At 39.3% G+C, this 22,703-nt stretch overlaps 2 protein-coding genes across 2 annotated transcripts; both read left to right on the top strand.

Moving 5' to 3' along the window:
- Positions 1–11,880: 11,880 nt before the first annotated feature.
- On the top strand, positions 11,881–14,693 carry LOC124123907. The gene is made up of 5 exons (XM_046487105.2): positions 11,881–11,884; positions 12,049–12,257; positions 12,391–12,525; positions 14,167–14,273; positions 14,567–14,693. The coding sequence occupies exons 1-5, from the start codon at positions 11,881–11,883 to the stop codon at positions 14,691–14,693; spliced, it is 582 nt and encodes a 193-aa protein (XP_046343061.2).
- A 346-nt stretch (positions 14,694–15,039) lies between these two features.
- Positions 15,040–20,428, top strand: LOC124117838 (glutamate receptor ionotropic, delta-2-like). Its single transcript, XM_046479865.2, has 4 exons — positions 15,040–15,358; positions 17,092–17,309; positions 18,967–19,232; positions 19,701–20,428. Exons 1-4 carry the CDS (start codon positions 15,106–15,108, stop codon positions 19,906–19,908), a joined length of 945 nt encoding a protein of 314 aa, XP_046335821.2. The 5' UTR covers positions 15,040–15,105; the 3' UTR covers positions 19,909–20,428.
- Positions 20,429–22,703: the final 2,275 nt, after the last annotated feature.

The following is a 22,703-nucleotide window of genomic DNA, read 5'->3' as shown; positions in this document are numbered from 1 at the left end:
GGGGTTTGATATGCATGCTGCTGCAGTCTAGTGAGGTTGTTGGTTGGTGACATGCATGCTACTGCAGTCTAGTGGGATTGTTGGGGTGTGATATGCATGCTGCTGCAGTCTTGTGAGGTTTTTGGGGTTTGATATGCATGCTGCTGCAGTCTTGTGAGGTTGTTGGGGTGTGATATGCATGCTGCTGCAGTCTTGTGAGGTTGTCGGGCTGTGACATGCATGCTGTTGCTGTCTAGCGGGATTGTTGGGGTGCGATATGCATGTTGCTGCAGTCTTGTGAGGTTTTTGGGGTTTGATATGCATGCTGCTTTAGTCTAGTGAGGTTTTGGGGGTTTGATATGCATGCTGCTGCAGTCTAGTGAGGTTTTTGGGGTTTGATATGCATGCTGCTGCAGTCTAGTGAGGTTGTTGGTTGGTGACATGCATGCTGCTGCAGTCTAGTGAGGTTTTTGGGGTTTGATATGCATGCTGCTGCAGTCTAGTGAGGTTGTTGGTTGGTGACATGCATGCTACTGCAGTCTAGTGGGATTGTTGGGGTGTGATATGCATGCTGCTGCAGCCTAATGAGGTTGTTGGGGTGTGATATGCATGCTGCTTTAGTCTAGTGAGGTTGTTGGGGTGTGATATGCATGCTGCTTTAGTCTAGTGAGGTTGTTGGGGTTTGATATGCATGCTGCTTTAGTCTAGTCAGGTTGTTGGGGTTTGATATGCATGCTGCTTTAGTCTAGTCAGGTTGTTGGGGTTTGATATGCATGCTGCTTTAGTCTAGTCAGGTTGTTTGGGTGTGACATGCATGCTGCTGAAGCCTAGTGGGATTGTTGGGGTGTGATATGCATGCTGCTGAAGCCTAGTGGGATTGTTGGGGTGTGATATGCATGCCGCTGAAGCCTAGTGAGGTTGTTAATGTGTGATATGCATGCTGCTGCAGTCTAGTCATGTTGTTCGGGTGTGACATGTTTGCTGCTTTAGTCTAGTGAGGTTGTTGGTATGTGATATGCATGCTGCTTTAGTCTAGTGAGGTTGTTGGGCTGTGACATGCATGCTCCTGCAGGATAGTGAGGTTCTTGGCGTTTGAAATGCATGCTGCTGAAGTCTTCAACCATGAACGTCCCTGGTCATACATCAGGCATAGTTTGGAGAGAAATCGACATGTGTACGGATTACTGTGTTTAAATATATTTATTTTATGTAAAGGCACATGATTAAACATCTCAGCATGTAATTAATAACATTTAACAATATATAAATCGGGATTCTTCAGTGTCATTTCATCGATACTTGACACTGACATACAGACGTTTGTATGCTTGGGAAAATGCAAAGTTTTGCTTGAAAATGTTTATTTCTTAAAATGTTATGTAACAAACGGTTGCTATGGATTGATATGATACGTATTCAATCTCATTAAAACAAGATCTGAGTTCTAGCTGCCGCTAGACAAAGATCTGAGGACATCCCATTACGCGAACTTTTACCGACCTTTAGAAGGACTGACAAGAAGTCGACATTAACCAATCAGAAGGCAGCTTTCTCGTGCTTTACAGCACTAATTTCAAATTGGCGACTACGCTTCGAAACATATTTTGACAAATTCTCGATTAAAAATTTGAAACCTGAACAAAAGAACATTCTGAAATGGCTATTAGATGGTCTAGATTGTATGGATTCAATCGTTAAACCCTAACTATCGCTCGAAATACCCCGTGTTAAAGGTTTCTAGGTTGCAAGATTGAAAATCACATTCCGACTGTCACTTTCATGATCTGGTAAGAGACGCTCTGATTTGTCGGAGGAAAGGTCGTTCTGACGTGGCCCCTAATGGGATGTTCCGCAGATCTTTGTTTAGCGGTAGCGAGAACTAAGATCTGATTTTAATGAGATTGTATGATATTCAAAACGTTCGTCATTTAGGATACCGACCTGATTTTTATGTGACTGATAATTTCAGTTGTAAGTAACTGACTCGATTTCTCAGAACGTTTTACACCACTTTTAGTTATATTCTTGCAATATCACGGTGGGAGATACCAGAAATGACACACATTGTACACATGTGGGGAATCTAACCCGGTCCTTCGGCGTGACGAGCAAATGCTTTAGCCACACGACTACCCCAGGTTTGAAGTTGAAACAAATGATGTTTTGATCTCGATGTCAACGACAAAGGGATCACAGAGAGTGTGAATATTATTGTCAATGCAGTGTCAATATTATGTTGTCACTGCTTCATACATGTTTTTGGGACCAATGCATTTTTTAGGACAACAAGTAAACAAAGTTTGTTTTTCTTGTCAATCTTGAGGCAAAAGTATTTTCCCCAATATATTTTCTGGTACAGTTTAAACCAAATAAGTAGTTATTACATTCACGGGTGGCCCATACGTCTGAAGCGCCGCGATTCGGTGTGCAAAGTTGCGTCCCTTGGGCACGCCAGAAACCTACGATCGTGGGTTCGAATCCCGGTTCGCCCCTATTATGTTTCTAGGTTTGTCGGCACCAAACCCGTGATCGTGGATTTCACCGAAGTGGTAAACGTCTGGGACCTGCATCACTTCGGGCTTTCCTCCCACATTTAACTGACACGCCGTTGACACGCCGTCACTCACTCTTTCGAAATGAATGCGCATGCGCATTCTTTAAGATTGACCACTTGAGTGACCATAGCATGTCGCCCAAAATCTTACCACTCCCCCCCCCCCCACCCCCCCTTACAATGAAGGCTTCTTGAGTTATTGTGAGCATAATTTAGCGTATGCTCTGTGGTAGTCAATGTTACAACCAATATACATCAATAGCATATGTTACTCATTGAACGAAGGTCACTGTGACCTTGTTATCACTAGCATACATATATATTCAAATAATATAACAATTGCATGCATGACGTACAAACATACACTACGTACTAAGGCCTTAACGTGGCCTTGATCTTATACGTAAGTAACTCCGGACCATCTCGACGAACCAAGTTTCATTAACCTATAATACGACTCGATTTAGGCAGTAAAATTACCTATTTCTACCTTGGCCTTGACGATGACCTTGACCCTTGACATGACATTTGTTTAGTCCAAAACAAGTTCAATGGAGGCTTTAATGGGGATATGATGTCTCTAAGATGTCCAAACACAGCTTGTTTTCAAAAACAAAATGTGCCGGCGGTTTAATTTAGGCAAAAACTTGAAGCATCCCCATTTACATGTACAGTAATAATATGCACGAATATGCAAAGCCATAAATTCCTTAAATTATATATTTCCACGTTTTGTCTTTGAGTATATTATCACGTTTTGTCTTTGAGTATATTAAAAAAACTGTTTAACATAATTATAAATACTCACCGTGTATTCTTTTGTGGTAATTCTGAGAAACTTCTCCAGTTTAACAGCGAACGGGATGGACGAGGCGCCAGGGGACCGCGGAATATTTGGTAAAGAATCACCTTGGCAGCAGCACTGAGGAAAGCAAACTTTCACTATCCAGTATAAAGACAGTTACAAAATATATTCTTGCCTCAAAGCAAGTACAAAAAATATATTTGCATATTTAAATAAACATTGCAAAAAATGTTCAAAAGCAGGCGAAAATGTGCATAAAATACGGTATTTCTAAATTAAGGAGGGCACGTGAGGCATAACGATCATCGCAGTGAAAACAGGAAACCTACTCAATACAAGAACAGTGAAGGTAACTGTTATACTGCAAACATATCTGTGAGCTTCTTTGAACTCATCTCAAATGAACCTCCCCCGTGTAGATCCGGGTAGAGATTAGGTCTTCAGCAACCCATGCTTGCCGTAACAGGCGACTATGCTTGTCGTTAGAGGTTACTATGCTTGTCGTAAGAGGCGACTAACGGGACCGAGTGGTCATGCTCGCTCGTTTGGTTGATGCATGTCACCATATCCGAATGGCGTAGATGGATGCTCATGGTGACAATCACCGGATTGCCTGGTCTAGACTCGACTATTTACAGATCGCCGTAATATAGCTGAAATATTGCTGAGTGCGGCGTTAAGCAACAAACGAGCAAAAAATTACATGAACCTTTTGCAGTGAGCTGAAAATGATGACCACTGAATGCTCTTACATAAAGGACACTGGGTGGCATTCTCAGCTTATTCTGTTAGCTTCATAATACCCCGGGACGATAATCCGCGTGACGCCAGATCCCGCCGGATAATATCCGTACAACTTGACTGTCAATTTTAAGAATCATATTTCACAGGATTCAGAAAAAATATGTAATTTAATATTGAGCAAGATCATGCAAGGGTCACGATTGCCGCCTGATTGTATTTTGCTGTTTGATAGTCACGTGAACTAGTGAAACTAGCGAATCTAGTTCCAGTATGAATTCTACCCAATGCCGACCGAGAGGACCTTTGGGACTGAGGTGAACCGAGTGAACTGTGTCAGTGTCACGTCCTTACTACATTCCTGCTTCAAAATTACATATCAGTTACCGCCATCACGTTGTTCATATTCTGATGACGAGGGCAAAAAAGCATGTTCACAATATGCAAGGCCGTTGAATACAAACATCAACTACTGCTTGAGCGCTTTGACGCCAATCAGTTGTGGCACAAGGTGACCCAGTCACAACGACACAATATTATTTGGTCACAACTGTGCGATGCTCTCAACAAGCCCGTGCATATATTCATCATACTCACAGCAGCGTTGTGACACGATATTGAAATGGTTGTTGATGAAAGCTGAATCATGTTTGGCACCTTCAGAACGTTCAGCATGTCATAAAAGAGACACTGGTCTGGCATTGTGTAGAAAGTGTTGGAAGCTGGTTAGACTATATAAGTGGAGCGGCTGCGTCCTGGTCTCATCTCACATTTCATCTGACATTACATCAAGACAAGTTTTCGTGCGAAGATCACTTTTAACCATTGTGCTCAGCTCTGAAACATAACTGAAGCACACTGGGCAACGCTATATGGACATTCCAACTACTTTGATGCATATCACCAATAGTCCTGTAGTACGTTTTATTAAGATATGTGTACACAGTATACATACTCCGTCATTGTCATTTCGATACTAGTTTAACGATATGGTATTTGAATCTGGTCTTTGTAAAATCACAGATGAAATTAGAGCATTCTGCATATAACGATGAACTGGATTATCTAGTTGATCGTTAAGTAATGAGTTATGATACAATGACCTAACCACGGGCTAGATAAGCCAATACCTATGGCCGTCATATGATAAACACCACACTAATGAAGAATTGAACGACACGCCAGTTCGTCACGAATGCACAATTTGCTGACTTCTCTCTCAGTTCGATCAGTTGCAGGTTACGGGGATGCATACTTACCTTGCCATCCATGTACATGAAACACAAAACTTAAATGACAACAGCATCTAATTAACCGTACTATTCGTTCATTTCCTTCAGTAAGTCGACAATCGGAAGGTGGTATAGGGATTACTGTTAAATTGTATATACACGTACATGTAGAACCATGGACGTTGTACGCATGTACATATGTGTAGTTGGTCATTTGGTGCTTTTCGTCGGTTCGTCCTGTACTCCCTTCGGGAACTTGACAGGTATGTGGGAAATCAGTTTCATAATGTTTTGTATATTGTCACTAAAATTACAATTATCACTTTAATGCATTGTGGCAGCTTATGGTGAACCTTACCTGGACAAGATACCTAAACATTCTACATCTTTACATGCGTCGAGATTCCGTTTTCCGGAAACCTTCAGGAAACCTTCCGAAAACCTTCCTCCCAAATTGTCAACATTTTGGGAGTGCAACTTATTCAATTAAGTGTGAAGCACACAAAAAGTATCTGAAAATTACCAAGAAAACTGAAGGTTGCTGAAGGTATCCAGTTGTTTTCCGGAAAACGGAAACCTACACTTTTTATGCTGTGTTAAATGGTCCCTCATGGGTTGTTTTTATAATACTCAAGATTAATTAAGTTTATCTAAATGACAATGTAGTCAATATTTTACTCGTTCTTGATCTGTAGATACTTCATAAAATGATCTTGAAAGACTGCATTCTTGTAATCTAAACCTTCTGTAATCTCTCTGAATGCCAGCTCTTGATGTTCTCATCTAAAATTTGAGTGAGTGATTAAGTGAGTGAGAATTGTGAAATGGAAAACGGAAATTCGGCGTGACGAGCGAATGCTATAAACACAACTCAAAGGTTAAAATCTACATTTAGTCATTATCATAGGAAGTGTATGTTTTTGATATGAGCAATCGCTTAAGTCAAACCAGTATCTGCATGGAGCTACAAAGGCAATGAAAATGTACAACATGCTGTCTAGGGATGTGTCTGGGAACATCGTAGACAGAGAAACTGTGTGATATGTATCACTAATATTAGAATACATAGATACGATTCTTGAGTGTACATTTGTTAGTTCCTAAATTTGACACTGTCAGGTTTGTTTATACGGATATGACTACCCTTATGACATTCACGCTAAATACATCTACTATTACTGGCATAATGCTGAAAGCGGCATTAAATTCATCTAACTCACTCATTCACTCCAGATATATTGTGTAATTGTGATTTCCTTTTTCATTGTGCTAATGTGAACAATGGTTTTCATCTTAAAATTTATTAAACAGCACCTTCCAGAATAACAATTGGAAAAAATGAATTACATCACCTATTAAGCAAGATGTCTCTCCATCCGGGTTCATCTTTGATTTTTGTTAGTCATTCATATATGGGTAAGTGAATCTTCCTTTACTTCTTCAAATTCAAGAAATGTATTTGCCAGACATACTAACCATCGTTGAATCTTTGGTCTTTGTATATTTTTCTGGTGTCCATTATCACCAGCAACTTGCCTATTGTACATGAAATAATGTTTCTGTTATTATTTTACGTTCCCATTTCGAAACAGGAAGAGACATACATGGCAATATTGAGAAATGGACTACACATCATGGCGTTACTGCAATGTTCTTCCATGTGCATGCCTTTGAACAGAGTCTCACCGGCTTAATTGAAAAAACTCTCCCGAAGAATCGAATCAACATTTATCGCAAATTGTTCAACTTTGTCGTCTTCTGTGACGGTATCAACAACTGCTTCCCAAGCATCATAAATATCGTACGTTTTACAAAAATAATACATGTATTTCAGATATTCATTTGATAGAAATACTAATTTCTCCTGTGAGTTCTATTGGCTGTTTCTAAAGAAAGCTTGTCTTTTTATCGCAACATACAAACACTATCATTATGTTTATTTTTAATTTGTTATATCTGCCAAAGTCTTCCAAAAAAGACAAGGAATGCGGACAAGGAACTCTGCTTCGTCATTTCTCGAAATGGTTCTTCCTGAATGTGGACCCGCCATTATTGTCAGAAGAACATGCTGATCTGGACAACATAGCAATAGCAGTCAAGGTAATCAGCAACAATAGATATCCGTTTAGACTTTAAGATAAACTGTCACCCAACGTCTACAAATTATTGAAGCCATGGAATAATTGTTTCAATACACGAACAAGGGCATTTTAACAATACTAATGACGGTAGAGGTACTCTGTATCACTCTGCTAAGCACATTCAGCACTAAAACCCTTACCGCCATTATTAACAAAAGACTTGACTTCTTGGGTGATCCAATGAATAAAACTAATGAATCACAGGCAGGGTTTAGGCAATGCTGCACAACAATTGATAACACGTTCGCTTGATATATATGCTAACATGTTCACTTGATATATATGATATGATATAACATGATAGTATTGTACACGTATACCTTAATGTAAAAGATGGAAAATTATATACATTATATGTAGACTTGGAAAGGCGTTTGACTCTGTAATTATGGACTCTCTTGAATACTAATGGGATAAGTAACATCTATGACATTCTTAAAGCCTGTGTAAGGCATGAGCATGATTTGTCAGAAACCAGTTGATACAGACATCGAGCTCGGAGTAAGACAAGGTTGTATACTGAGTCCCTTTTCATTTTCTTTCTTTATAAATAAACTCAAAATGAATATAACTGCACACATTGTGTACAATTACACCCGGATACAGTTCATTTATTTCTTCTATTAATTGCAGATGATGTTGTGTTAATTTCAAGTACTATTGGTGGACTACAAAAACAAAATTAAGGAACTGGAAAACTGGAGTGGAAATACTTAATATGTTATCATTCCTCAAATGTTCGGTTGTGATAGGGGGAACGGGTTGTGTAAAGTTGTGTCCCTCGGTCACGCCAGAAAACTATGATTGTGGGTTCGAATCCGAATCTACCTCGATTAATTTTCCAGGTTTGTCAGTACGATATAAATGTTCGTTTCACCAAAGTAGTAAACGTCTGAGACCTGCATCACTTTGGGTTTTCCACCAACATTAAGCTGACACTCCGTGAGATAACTAAATACTGTTCAAGCAGAGCTAAAAGGCAACTCACTCACTTGTGGCGAAGGCATAGATCTCGCCTTTTATTCTCAATACTGAAAGGCCACAGTCCCCTAGTACATGTATTACAATGTATATACGGGGAAGCTGTACACACTAATCTGCAGTGAAGGTGTGGGACTTCCCACCTCAAACATCTTTTTGCGGTTCTTTTTTAGGACTATATCTTAATTGGTTTCTTGTTTTTAGGATAATATTTTTATTTTGTCTCCTGTTTGCGCGATGCATTTTTGATGAAACGTGCATACGCGCAATTGTACAATTTACCGAAAACTTACGGAAAGAGAAATTGCAAAATAATTATGTATCATAAATGACAACCTCAACACGATGAACTAACATTATTGATACATTCCAGCTATTTTGTGACATTCCAGCTTATCACAGTTGCCAGTATACAATCGACAGTGTTACACAGAATAAGAAACGATCCACGTTCGGCTATAATGACAAACAATCGGCCAGGTCACACTTTTTGTTATCTCCCTATCCTCATTCCAGTTGTCTGATACGAGAAACATAGGGAGTCAACCATTGAATCCCACAGGGGCTGAGATATATCAAATCCAATTTAAATGAAACACAAAATTCGACGTTTGTTAGTACACACAATACCTTACTTGTGAACATTCTGAATCGAACAGGTAAATCTTTTATTAAAAAATATTGTCCAATGAGTGTTAAGTTATTGAAAATGGCCTGACCAACAGATTTTCGTGTACTTTCAGCCAATGTTCACATATGCAGTTTGGGGCACGGGTAGCCCAGTCGCCACAATTCGCTGTGTAGAGGTGCGTCCCTTGGATATCTATGATTGTGGGTTCAAATTCGAGTTCGCCTCGATTATGTTTCCAGGTTTGTCATCACCATACAAATGCTCGTGCGTTTCAACGAAGTGGTAAACGTCTAAGACCTGCATCACTTCGGGCTTTCCTCCCACATTAAGCTGACACGCCGTGATATAACTTGAATACTGTTAAAAGCGGTGTTAAACTCAACTCACTCACTCATGTTGATATGTTAGCTTCACACGGGTTTAAATAGATAAAAATGTAAACGTTTATGATCAACATCACTTTGGGCTTTCCTCCCACATTCAGCGGCCACGCAATGATAATAGTGGAATGCAACTTGCAAGACATGACGGCCAAACGCTGAGAAGACTGGGACGCCAATTTCCTTGAACACATGCAGGTCCCAGTGTACACATGTAGTGCATCAGGACAAAATATATACCTTAGCTTTGAAATACTCTCCATCAGCTTTTGTTGCCATAGGATAATGCATTTCAAGACAAATATGCTTTTTGACAAGAGTTCTTGGATAGAACTGGAAGGGACACGATGTTCACACCTGACGAATCAAATAGCGTGACAGCGTGTTCTTCGTCTGCGACGGCATTTGTTTGTTCTTGTTTCTGGACATTGATATAAATAATAGCGACTCAAGCCATTTCCATAATAAAAGGGAAATTTCTGCGAAAACAGTCAACTGTGTTCATGAATTACTATCAAATAGTAATGATACGAGGTGTTCTCGAAAAGGCGAGCGCTTCCTGTCCCGACTGTGGCACCCGTCACAAACACATGCAAGGGCAAACCACAAACAGATGAATTTTAACATTTTTGACTGACAGATGATATTACTTTTCATATCATGCAAATGTATCTTTTATCAGTGCCCAGTCACGACGATTACATTTCCAGTCATTTCACGAAATAATCCTCTCAAAAGGTTAAGTTTTATAACATAAGCTTCACAAACGAAAACATAAGAGAATGTATCTGCATTCAGCAAGCTTGTTCCTTTTTTGTGTAGGAAAACACATTTTGTTTCGTTTTTTAAATATTTAATCCTGCGAATTTAAAGGATGCTAAAGCTTCGAACGCTGGTAAAGTAGACCATGTATGTTGTTCTTTTGATTCTAAAACATAGGACATGCCTTTGAACGGTTTCATACTGTATGCTACCATTCTAACAATATGGTATTAGAATGTATGTGGAATTTGCAATGAAAATGCAAATGAAATATAAACGTTCATGGTATGAAGATGAACTGGATTATCTATTTGATCGTTAGGTGGTCCTTAATGATAAAATAAATATCCTTGGGAGACTAGAGCTCCATAAAACATACACCTATGACAAGCATATGATGAAATATTAAATCTCATTACTGGTGTCGTTCGATGCGATATAATACATTTCAAATATTTATAGAATATCTGCAAATTAAAACGTCTGTTATCAATCGATTAGTCTGCATTATGTGTGGATTTTGGCGATATGTACACATACGATTAAACCTGCAAATCGATCACACACCCACTTATGAGGAAACAAAGAATGCTTTCCATGAGATTCTAAACACTTTGATGCATATCACAAATAGTCATGTAGTACGTTTTATTAAGATATGTGTACACAGTACACATACCCCGTCATTGTCATTTTGATACTAGTTTAATTGAACAGATGCTTCTGCCTATCGTGTTTATGCTGTGTCAATATTTGTAAACGATTCTGATGACGAATGATGAAGTATTGAACGCAAGTGCCAGAACGCCACTAATGTACAATGTTCGCTGACGTCTGTCTCCGTTTGCTGAGTAAGGTTACGGTTGCATATTTTCCTTGCCATACATGTACATGAAACCAAAAAAGGTAGTATCGGGATTCCTCTTGAATGGTATTCAAACATCCAGAGCCATGGACGTTGCACGCATGTACATATATGTAATTGGTCAGTTGGTTCTTTTCGTCGGTCCGTCCTGTGGTCGTTTCGTGAACTTGACAGGTATGTAGAAAATCTATGTTATAATATTTTTTATATATTTTTACTCAATTAACACTGTATTAGTTTTGTGCACTGTGTCTACTTATAATGACCCATTCGTGGAACAGATACATAATGCACCCGTATATTCATTACCTTTACATGCTTCATTAAATACAACCCCCCCCCACCCACCCCACCCCCCCGCCCCCCACCCCGCCCATGATTTGTATTTATGATACTCATGAGTAATTTATTTGATTTAATTGACAATGTAGTGTACACTTTACTCGTTCGTGATACGTAGATGTTATACTCGAGGCTATGTCCTTTCAGATTTGTGACAGAGAAACTTTGCGGTGTGTATCATTAAAAACACAATGCATTTATGTGATTCTTTAGTCTATATTTATTGGTTCGTAAATTTTGTGCTTCCAGTTATGCTAATTCGAACATGAATACCCCCAAGAAGTTCACACATAATTCATTTATAGTGATTTCCTTTTTTCAAGGTACTAATGTCCATAGTGGTTTTAATATTAATATTATTAACAGCTCCTTCCAGATTAACCCTTGGAAAATATGAACTGCATTACCTCTTATGCAAGATGTCTCTTCATCCGGGTTCATCTTTGGTTTTTGTTGGTCATTCATCTATGGGTAAGTGACGTCTTCAAATTCAAGACTGATATTATCATATAAACCATCGTTGAATCTTTGGTCTGTGAAAATATTTTTGGGTGTTCATTATCAACGAGCAAACATACCTATTGTACATGTTAATGGTATTCCTGTTGTGATTTTACGTTCCCATTTCTAAACAGGAAGCGACATACATGACACTATTGAAGAATGGACGACACAGCATGGCGTGACTGCAATGTTCTTCCACTTGAATGCCTTTGAGCGGAGTCTGACCGGCTTAATGGAGAAAACTCTCCAGAAGAACCAACTCCACATTTATCGCAAATTGTTTAACTTTGTCGTCTTCTGTGACGGTATCAACAACTGCTTGCCACGCATCACACATATGGTATGTTTGCCAAATAAAATACACGTATTTCAGATATTCAATTGTTCAACTGACCGTTTCTCAGTAAAGCTTTCCATCCCAACGTACAAACGTAATCATAATGTTTATTAATGATTTGTTCTATCTGCCAAAGTCTTCCAAAAAAGACAAGGAATGCGGACAAGGAACACTGCTGCGTCATTTCTCGAAATGGTTATTCCTGAATGTGGACCCGCCATTATTAACAGAAGTATATGCTGATCTGGACAACATAGCAATAGCAGTCAAGGTAATTAGCCATAATATATAACCCTTAACACTTTTACATAGACTGACACTAAACGTGTACAAAATGATTGAAAACATGAAACAAAGTTGACAAAGTTGACAGAATTTATGGATAACAACTTCTTTAATACTGTAAAAAGCAAACATGAGATCGAACGCCTCCGCCAAGTCTTCACCCACGTCAACAATTATCCACCCAATCTCGTCGACAAAGTCCTCTCCTCTGTACTCCACCCCACACCAAGATCTGCGACCCTTAAACCTGAATCAGCGTCCTTCCGCAACCACCCCATTCCCCCCCCCCCCACCCCCCCCCACCCCCCCCCCCCCCCCCCCCACTGCCCCCTCCCCGCCATTCAAAGAAACGTCTCTCACATCATCAGCCTCCTCCTCAAAAAGCAAGCCAATATTGACATCCACTTCACCAGCTCCACCTCCCCCAATGCCCTTGCTAAGAGCCAACGGCAGGATCACAATCAAACCCCAAGAGTCTACAGGTGTAGTTTACAAAATTGACTGCAACTGTCCTTATCACAACATCGACAGGGACAACGTCCAAATCCTCCCCAACAATCTCCATGATTTCACTGAAAGAAACCTAACATCATGTTGTGACAGTATTATCCTTCTGTTGTTATTACTTAATCATGTTTTCCCATTCATGTATGCAATTGTTGTTACTGTTTATCCTCCACCTACTATATATCTTCTGTACAATGTCCCTCATTCAGTCTTGCTTGACAAGTTTATGACCATCTGTACCGAAACGTCGCTTTTTACAGTATTAAAAAAGTTGTTATCCATAAATTGGGTCTACTTTGTCATCCGTCAACTTTTAAGTAATGCCAATCAAACAATATATTTCATTGATATTGGAAATAAGCTTATTCCCTAAAGGGGTTTGTTACATTTGTTTGTAGGAAAATAATATTTCTGGTCGGTCAAATGTGAAAATCAGCACTCTGTTGTGGAAGCCGAACAGCCGGAAATGGTCACAAATCGGTGACTTAACAAGTAACATATACCCCGCCTCCATTGCTCCCCTCTTCCCCAATACAGCATACATGTTGAACGGAAGAAAACTAAAAATTGGCGTCTTGGAGGTAAATAGTGAGTGAGTGAGTATGGTTTTACGCCGCTTTTAGCAATATTCCAGCAATATCACGGTTGGGGGAAACCAGAAATGGGCTTCACATATTGTACCCATGTCGGGAATCGAACCCGGGTCTTCGGCATGACGAGCGAACGCTTCAACCACTAGTCTACCCGACCGTAAATAACTACAACCACAAGCAGATATGTAGTTTATGTCAGATAATAGAGACACAGCTATATTAAAGCTATAAAGAGACAAAGCTATATTTGTCAGCAAGATGGGGTGATATCATTCCAGAAAGGACTTCAAGCCATCCTTCTGAGGCAACCAATTCAGTCTAAATAGCATAAATAACTGATTAACTAAATTTTTATATTTTACATTTCAAATTAAGGGTTTAGGTTTCAGTAAAACTGATTCACATGAAAAACATCTCTTCAAGGAAAAGGAAACGTTCATTGTAGCCATAAATAACACCCCTCATGCATTTGGCATTAACATAAATATACCGAATTGATAGTAGAAGACAATTATTCTCTCTTGCAGTGGGATCCATTTTGCAAGAAATCAGCTTCTTCAACAAATGGCTCCATTGTGTACACTCATATCTGCAAGGATTTTTTCGACAGCTTTGCCGAATATCTCAATTTTACGTACGTTTTATAATACATCCATCTCCAATATTTTTATCAGTATTATACTGTCATAGTCAATTTACCCCATACAAACATAACAGCAATTCCTTTACCAGGCTAATGAAATGTGTTATTGAAAGGTCCGTCCAATGTTTTTACCATGACCATGTTATACTACTGCTTTACTACGCTAATAAAATGTGGTAATGACAGGAAACGAGTACTACATATAATGATATCAATATAAAAGCCCGTCCCCTTCAACTGTAATGACAACTCATATTCATTATGATGTTTCCTTTTCACTTCAGATATGAACTGATCGAACCGCCTGACAGGTCCTGGGGTGAATTGTCCGAAACATGGAGCGGTCTTCTTGGCATGGTGGCACGAAATGTAAGGAGAGAATATATTGATTTGAACTATTTGCAAACGTAGATCTATTGGAAATTATACATTAAGCCATTTCCATCTCTGACCCGTGAAGATTCCGGGGTAGAATTGGTCTTCAGCAACCCATACTTGCCGTAAAAGGTGACTATGCTTGTCGTAAAAGGCGACTAACGGGATCGGGTGGTCAGACTCGCTGACTTGGTTGATACATGTCATCGATCCTAATTGCTCAGATCGATGCTCATGATGTCAATCATTGGATTGTCTGGTCCAGACTCGATTATTTACAGACCGTCGTCATATACCTGGAATATTGCTGAGTGCGGCGTTAAACAACAAACCAACCAACCAACTAACTATTTCCATCTTGTCTGGTTTTTTTCAGGATGTCGATCTTTCGGGCATACCTTATGCAATCAGCCTGAAAAGAACCAAGTCCTTTGCATTTTCTCATATCATGTACCAATCCGAATGTGAGGTAGTCCATAAAAAACTGTCAAATAATGATAACCATTGGATGTTGTTGGTGTCTATTTTTAAATGGGAAGTGTATGTATACGGACTGTTGACGACGGCATGGTGCATAGGACTTTATACATTGCTGGAACGATACAGTGTTGGAGAGCATATCAAGGCCGGGGAGATTCCTGCACGTCCACCATCAACTTCAGTCAGTGTCATGACAGCGGTTCTTGTGCCGCTACGTCAAGGTACCCGACTATCATTTACAATTTGGGACAACATTTTGTGTCAGTGTTGAGCCAATGAGTCCATTTTATCGTTGGTCTAACGCACGGAAATAATGATTTAGTAAATACTTCTTGAGGAGCTTGGAACGTGGTCCACAAATATCGATTAAGAAGATATTCTAAATACCACAATACGATGTTGGGTCAATAAGTAAAATCATGATATTCTTATTGAGAATAAGGTTAAAACCTCAAGCAGATTATTTTGTTGTTTTATTTATTTCAAATTCTCTATATTTGATTATCGCTACAATTTGCAAAATGAAAAAAGCTACAGGCTATAAGCCCTGTGACAAAGCCCCACATAAGTTTAATTCCAGTGATATAGCCCCAAACATACAGGATTGAGGTCAGATTTGGCCACACACAGGAGCCTATGCATTCAACGGATGCAGCGAGTCTTATTAACTCCATTTGTAAACTGAATATTACAGATAGGGGAACATTTTTCTTCAAACATGATTCCTAAATATTGATCACGGAATGATTTTCAGTTTTATCCGTTTAAATTTGCAAATGTAAATATGATTAGAGGACACCATGCAACATGTTATGGTAATTATGTGAAACCACAAATGGAATGATGTTTTCCAAAGTGTAAACCTCATTTTGATGCCATATATGCCCCAATCATCTTGAAGAATATTATTTACTTAATAGGATGACACTTATCAAAACAAATTAAACACACATGAGGAAAGGTTGTCAAACGAGCATGTTGATGAATAACAGAACCCTTTTACTGATTCTGCGATCTTGATAATTAAATATTCAAATGCAAAATATATACCCCATACTGATGAATGTCTATAATGCTTTTGCAAGATGAATTTTTTTTTTCAAATTAGAAAGTCAGTTTGATTAATGTTTTCTGCAAAGTTCAACCACAATACCTAATAGTTATCAAACAGTAGAACAATGTAAGGTTTAAGCCAACACGATATAGGATATTGGTTCTCTCGCACCATCGTATCACTCAAAACTTCTGTAAAAAACACATGTTAAAAAAAATCTTAAGATTACATATCACTGTTCGAGACCGGGTGGTCTTATGTTTGCTGCTTTACGCTCCTTTAGTCATCCCACAGGAAGGGAAAGACAGGTCATCAGTGTAATCATGTAACCCAATTCCTTCTAACCAAGCTACAGAGTAATCATCTCAGTAATAATTACTTAGGATGGGTGCCACTGATAGGGAAGAATACGCTTACAGGTTTGATAATGAATGTCAATGGAAGACAGGTTGAAGACATTTTCAAATGTGACACATCACTAAAAAATGATGTGCGATGGAATCCGTATTTTAGCTTGTACCGTATGTACCGTTTTTTAATATGAACAGTTGACTTGCCTTTGTATGTGTTTGTGACGAAAGCAATAGGTGGGGCTGGATATGCTCAACGTCTCGCGAACACCTGGTATCATAACTATTAGGCAGAGATATATGATTATGGAAATTTTTCTAAAACAGTACATTTACTTCTCCACTGCATCAGTGAGTCTGTGTGGCGTAGAAATTTTGCCTACATCGGCTGATATTCTCAAAACACGGAACAATATACAACTAAAACAATTTTAAAGAACACTCTATTCTTGTCCATGACTATAGTTCATTTATAGTAAAACGAAAAATCTGGGGTTCTTTAACCTCTTTTGAGCAGTGTATTTAACATTTGGAAACATTTCATCCACAGGCTCGCTGCATCTCCCACAGCCTACATCTAGCCGCATATTCTACACAAGCTGGTGGTGGTTTTGCATCATCATCGTCGCAGTTTACACGGGTAATCTGGTTGCAACTATATCAGTGGTAAAAGAAAAAATACCCTTCAATTCGATGGAAGAACTTGCAAGAAATGATGACTTCAAGATTATCATAAATAGAGGGTCATCCACTGAAGATACCTACAAGGTGAGAAGCACACTTGCTTTGCGTAATTGTGTTTATCTTTATGCTTTCTCCAGGTCCCTCTTGTCGCATTGTAGAGAAAGGCACATATAGCAGAAGGTGATGGATGGTAACTTTTGTCTGCTCAAGGTGATTAACCATCCAAATAGTTACTACTTGTAAATTACATTTGATGTCAGAATTATGCCTCATATTCCAAATATATACGAGTCAAATTAAAAACTTCACATTTTAAAAAGTATTCCCATACATGATATAGAACGGACAAATGAATCAGAGAAAGTATTTTTTAATCATTAATGTCCAAATATGGATTTTAATTAACGGCGGTAACCATAATTTGTTCCAAGCACCTACGGTATTCGGTAATAACATCAACAGTTTAAATCATAAGTCCAAAGCACGTGAATCTGATGGCACACAAGTTCAGTAGCGTGTATGGCCACCTTGTGCGTTGACAACTGCCACACTGCATAGACCTTGTGATGCTTGTGAACACATGTTTGGGAAGACGACGCCATTGCTGCTGCAAAATGGTGCCAAGATCTTGCAAATTCTGTGGTTGGTTCTGGAGAGTGCGCAGACTTCTGCCAAAGGATTCCAGACATGTTCGATGGGATTGAGGTCGGGACACCTTGACGGCCAGTCCATGACGTTGACTCCCGCATTCTGAAGGAAATTCCTTGTCAAAATTGCTGTGTGGGGTCTGGCATTGTCGTGTTGGAAGATCATACTGAAGTTCTGGTCCCAGTACCTGGTCGCGGTAAGCAGCAGCGTTGAGGTTGCCACGGATGACAAGAAGCCTGGAACTTGCGGTGCAACAGAAAGCACCCCACACCATGACACTTCCGCCTCGAAATCTGTCATCTTCCTGTACACAACACTGGGCGAAACGTTCATGACGGCGCCTCCACACCCTCGCCCTACCATCAGCAAATCGAAGATTAAATCGGAATTCATCACTGAAGACGACTTGATTCTAATTCCTCTGAGTCAATCATAAGTGTCGCTGTGCCCACAATTGACGTTGACCTTTAACGCTCTAAGTCTACCCCTAAACAGTTCATTTCTGGTTGATGTAGCCGCCAAATATCCGTTACGGAGGTGACGTAAGACAATCTGACGACCCTCTGCATGTGACGTCACACGTGGTCGACCTGGCCGAGGGCGATCAGCGGTGGTACCTGTTTGCTGTAGACGCGCCTGTAAATCATAAACAGTCCGTCGACTACAACCCATCGTCCTTGCGACTTCAGCTACGGACGTTCCCGTCTGCAACATGCTGATGGCATGTTTACGTTGCACATTTAATTTGAAAGGCGTGGCATAACAAATGGACGTAAAGACTTTTGTTTTCTTGTGTTTTTCTGTTTTTGTTAATGACTGCTAACACGTATGGCTGAAAACACGTGACCAGTTGCAAGTGAAAACCACTTTTGCCACTACAGTGCTGTGCACATGATTTTGATCGATTCACCTGCACAAAAACGGGTGTTGTCTGAAGAAAATACGTGGCCATTACTGTTTAAAAACAAAATAAGGGCCCACAATGATAGCTGTTCAAAATGTTAAAATTCTAGGATTGTGAAGTATTTAATTTGGTTCAGTTTACTTCTGTCAGCTAATTCCCAGTAAATTGTGTTTTCTGAACGTTTTTCAGTATTCTAATAATAGTGTAAGCAAGAAAATCTGGTCAAAAGTGTTGGATACCCGAGCTACAAATATCCAAAACTCTCTGGAAGAGGATCTTCACATTAAGATGCTCCTGCAGTCTAGCTACAACGCATACATAACCGGTTCAGCCATAACTGATGGTATAGAAAAGACAGTTCAAAACCTCCGAAGGATGAAATGCAGCACTGGTCCGAACTATCTAAGTCTGCCATTTCCCGTCAACTCACCTCTTGTGGAGTTATTTTCAGACAAGTAAGTACTAAACACGTACATGTTTCATATTTAAATGACACCAATGCATTTATCTTTTCCAGTGATATATGCGTTGGTCTAGTTTGTTTCAATTTGTACAATATGTATTAATGTGAACATATGCTTGCCATAAGATGCGACTATGCTTGTCATAAGAGGCGACTTTGTTGATGCATGCCATCGTATCCAGCTTTTTTGAAAAGGGGGGTTGCACAACTAAGATCTATTTATAGTCTTTGGTGGTAATTTATACAGAAATAAAAAAGGGGGGGGGGGGGGGGGGGGGGTGCGTAAATATTGAAAGAATATTTTACTTCAATAGTTTATTACGTTTATGGACATATGAACGTAAAAACTGGTGTGCACACTGTGCGTTAATCCGCTACAAGCAATTTCATGTGCATGCCAATATTTAGTCTTATACCCCTTAAGCAGTTGTACTACAATTACTACACCTTACTGTTCCAGACTCATTCGTCTGTATGATAACGGCATGCTGGAAGCCTGGGCAAGAAAATGGTCCGGCACAAAACGGGAGGAACATGTACCTGCAATGACGAAGGTTGACATGAGTAATTTGCGGAGTGCCTGGGCATTGTGTGTATCAGGCGTTATAGTAGCCTTTACTATATTAGGAATTGAACGTTTCCTAAACTACCGAATAAACAAAGATTGATTGGTTATTCTATGAAAATGGGCACAGCTTAGTAAGTTACCGTGAGTTTACATATATAATTGATGGCCCCTTCATTGCTTCGGTAAATACAGTGTAAATATTACCATTACAAAAAGAAACAAAAAGAACACCAGATTCTTTTATATTATTACATGTTATCCGTCAACCATAGCAATAAAAAACAACCGGGTGTTCTTTGACTTCTTTTGATTGTATATCAGCCAAAATATCAGATTTAAATTGAAAGATTCCACTTCCTTTGTCGAATTGTCTCATGCTCTCGCGATAGCCGCGCCTTATTTATGTTAAACTAGGTCAATTTGACATTAGACATGACTTGTGTTGTAAATAGTTGTGTTGCTTTTATTGACATGGGAGTGCTGAAACTGATTATTCGCTCATTCCACTGCATCACAGATAGTGAAGAGTACAACCACACCGTAAACAGTGTCAGTTGTTAATGGTTTAACCCTAACCACCATACATGTTTCCACAGCAAAATCCCGTTGCCCTCTGTATAGTTTCAGTGTACCAAAGTCATGTATCTGAATATGAATAAAATGTTCTCATACCATTTAAAGCCTCAGTAAAATGTTCATACAGGTTGATGGTAGACAGGTGGAGGACATTTCCAAATGTAGAGCATCAGTGACAAAGATTATGTCCGATCCAATTCCATATTTTTCAGATGAACAGTTGACTTGCATTTGTGTGTGTGACGAATGCAACAGTACGGCAGGATACACTTACACTTTAGCGAACACTTGGTATTACCACTATTGGATAGTGATTCATTAACACATGTTCAGGATATTGTCGGATCGTACAATCAACTCATTGGAAGGTGCTTCCGGAACAGGAAGACATGCTTACCCTATTCGCCTGGTGTCATCACTGATTTTCAGTGATCCATTAATATACATTTTCACTGCTCTGACGCCCAAGGGAATCAGTTTCGACGGATACACGAGACTGGTTATTTCCTGGCGTTGAGGTTTCAATAATATGTTCCAACGGTTAATGACTTAATGATGCAAGAGTACAGGAGTAATTTATGTAAACTGCATAAATCGATTGAACATTTCGTTATGTCAGAAATTCACGTGAGTCCAAATAATGATATAGGAACTGAAATCTACAATATTGGACAGAAACTATAGAGTTAGCGATCAGAGATAGTTTCAAGTCAGTGTAAATGTGGCCACGTATTAAAATTATATATGACCAAATATCAAAATATCAAATATTATTTTAGGTAAATACAAGGGAAAGTGCGAACGCCTCATTTTGGAAATATGACTTTCATTTGGGAACATTTTAAAAGAATCCTTATGTGCTGTGATTCTAAAAAAATGAAAATGTTGAGCAATATTGTTTTACAGTACATTAGTTGACACAATATGTAGGTTTCATGTTGAACGGAAAACCGTTCATGAAATTGCGTACGCCAAGGAACGACAGGGAGAGAAATTTCTTGAATGCACTGTCCTCAGTAGTGTTTGTCTAGTGTGTTGTTTAATCCCGCACTCAGCAACATTACAACGATATGACGGCGAGATATAAACACTCAAGTCTGGACCAAAAAATTCAGTGATCGAGATACAATGACATGTATCAACCAAGTCGCAGAGCCTGACCACCTGGTCTTGTTTGTCGTCTCTTACTACAAGCATGGGTGGCTGAAGACCTTCTAACCCGGATGTTCACGGGGGTTCAGAATAGTACATAATACGATTATCTCAAACATAGAATCAGAAGATATCAATGAAATGGAATTGTGATTTGTCGGTTGATTGACAGAATATTGATGTCCAACGATTCCCCAGTTGTGCGTTAGTCACAAACCATTTACTAATTGCTCCTCTCGTTTCGTATACGAATCCAATATTACCTGTATTAAATAATCTTCTGAGTATTTGTTTTTGTGTAACCTTGATGCCTGACAGGTTCGCTTCTTGTCCAATTAAGAAAAACCGTCAAACTATCTACATATTTACATGATAAAAACAAATTACTATGAAAGAAAATTTGGTTGGTTGCTTGCTTTGTTGTTTAACGCCGCACTCAGCAATATTCCAGCTATATGACGGCGGTCTGTAAATAATCGAGTCTGGACCAGACAATCCAGTGATTAATATCATGAGCATCGATCCACGCAATTGGGATCGATGACATGCATCAACCAAGTCAGCGAGCCTGACCACCCGATCCCGTTAGTCGCCTTTTACGAAAGGCAGGGCCACCTTTTACGGTAAGCATGGGTTGACCTTTTCTACCCCGGAATCTTCACGGGTCAAGTGAACTAGGCAAGACACGTGTTTATCAATATATCACTGTCGTCTTTGTTCAAGGTCACCAAAGACAAATCAAGCCATGCCGTCAAAGAAAAGGGTGTAATTTTGCGGTAATTCATTACATTTGATGATATGGCTAACTATAAAATGTATAATGGTGCCACATTAATCAGATTAAATTTACACAATCAGGTGAATGTGGGAAGCTAAGGCCTAATTAAGACATAAGATAAGGTCATCCATTTCGCTACAACTTCCTTTTTTGATGGAGAACGATTTAATCATTTCTCATGATTTGTGACAACACCGAAACGCATACAGTTTCAATATCGATATTTATCGCAATTTTCCTTCAACGTTCATTTGGCAGATATTTTAAAAATGTGCCTCAGACAAATAACTCGGTATCCAGCCATGCTACCACCAGGGGGTATATTGCGAAACTGGATTTAAAGAATGCGTAAGGAAGCGAACCCGTCCATCCTGATTGGTATCCTGTGC

This window comes from Haliotis rufescens, unplaced genomic scaffold, assembly GCF_023055435.1.
Source record: "Haliotis rufescens isolate VD_foot unplaced genomic scaffold, xgHalRufe1.0.p SCAF_38, whole genome shotgun sequence".
Lineage (NCBI taxonomy): Eukaryota > Metazoa > Mollusca > Gastropoda > Lepetellida > Haliotidae > Haliotis > Haliotis rufescens.
The sequence above is the reverse complement of the archived record's forward strand: the minus strand, read 5'-3'. Positions and strand labels throughout refer to the sequence as shown.

What these genes read in the sequence shown, in the direction of transcription:
- LOC124123907 (XM_046487105.2), top strand. An exon ending in TGCCACGCATCACACATATG is followed by an intron (nt 12,258 to 12,390) that starts GTATGTTTGCCA and finishes TATCTGCCAAAG; the next exon opens with TCTTCCAAAAAAGACAAGGA. An exon ending in ACATAGCAATAGCAGTCAAG is followed by an intron (nt 12,526 to 14,166) that starts GTAATTAGCCAT and finishes TCTCTCTTGCAG; the next exon opens with TGGGATCCATTTTGCAAGAA.
- LOC124117838 (XM_046479865.2), top strand. Translation starts at nt 15,106, where the DNA reads ATGTACCAATCCGAATGTGAGGTAGTCCATAAAAAACTGTCAAATAAT. An exon ending in TCTTGTGCCGCTACGTCAAG is followed by an intron (nt 15,359 to 17,091) that starts GTACCCGACTAT and finishes TTTCATCCACAG; the next exon opens with GCTCGCTGCATCTCCCACAG. An exon ending in GTGGAGTTATTTTCAGACAA is followed by an intron (nt 19,233 to 19,700) that starts GTAAGTACTAAA and finishes TTACTGTTCCAG; the next exon opens with ACTCATTCGTCTGTATGATA.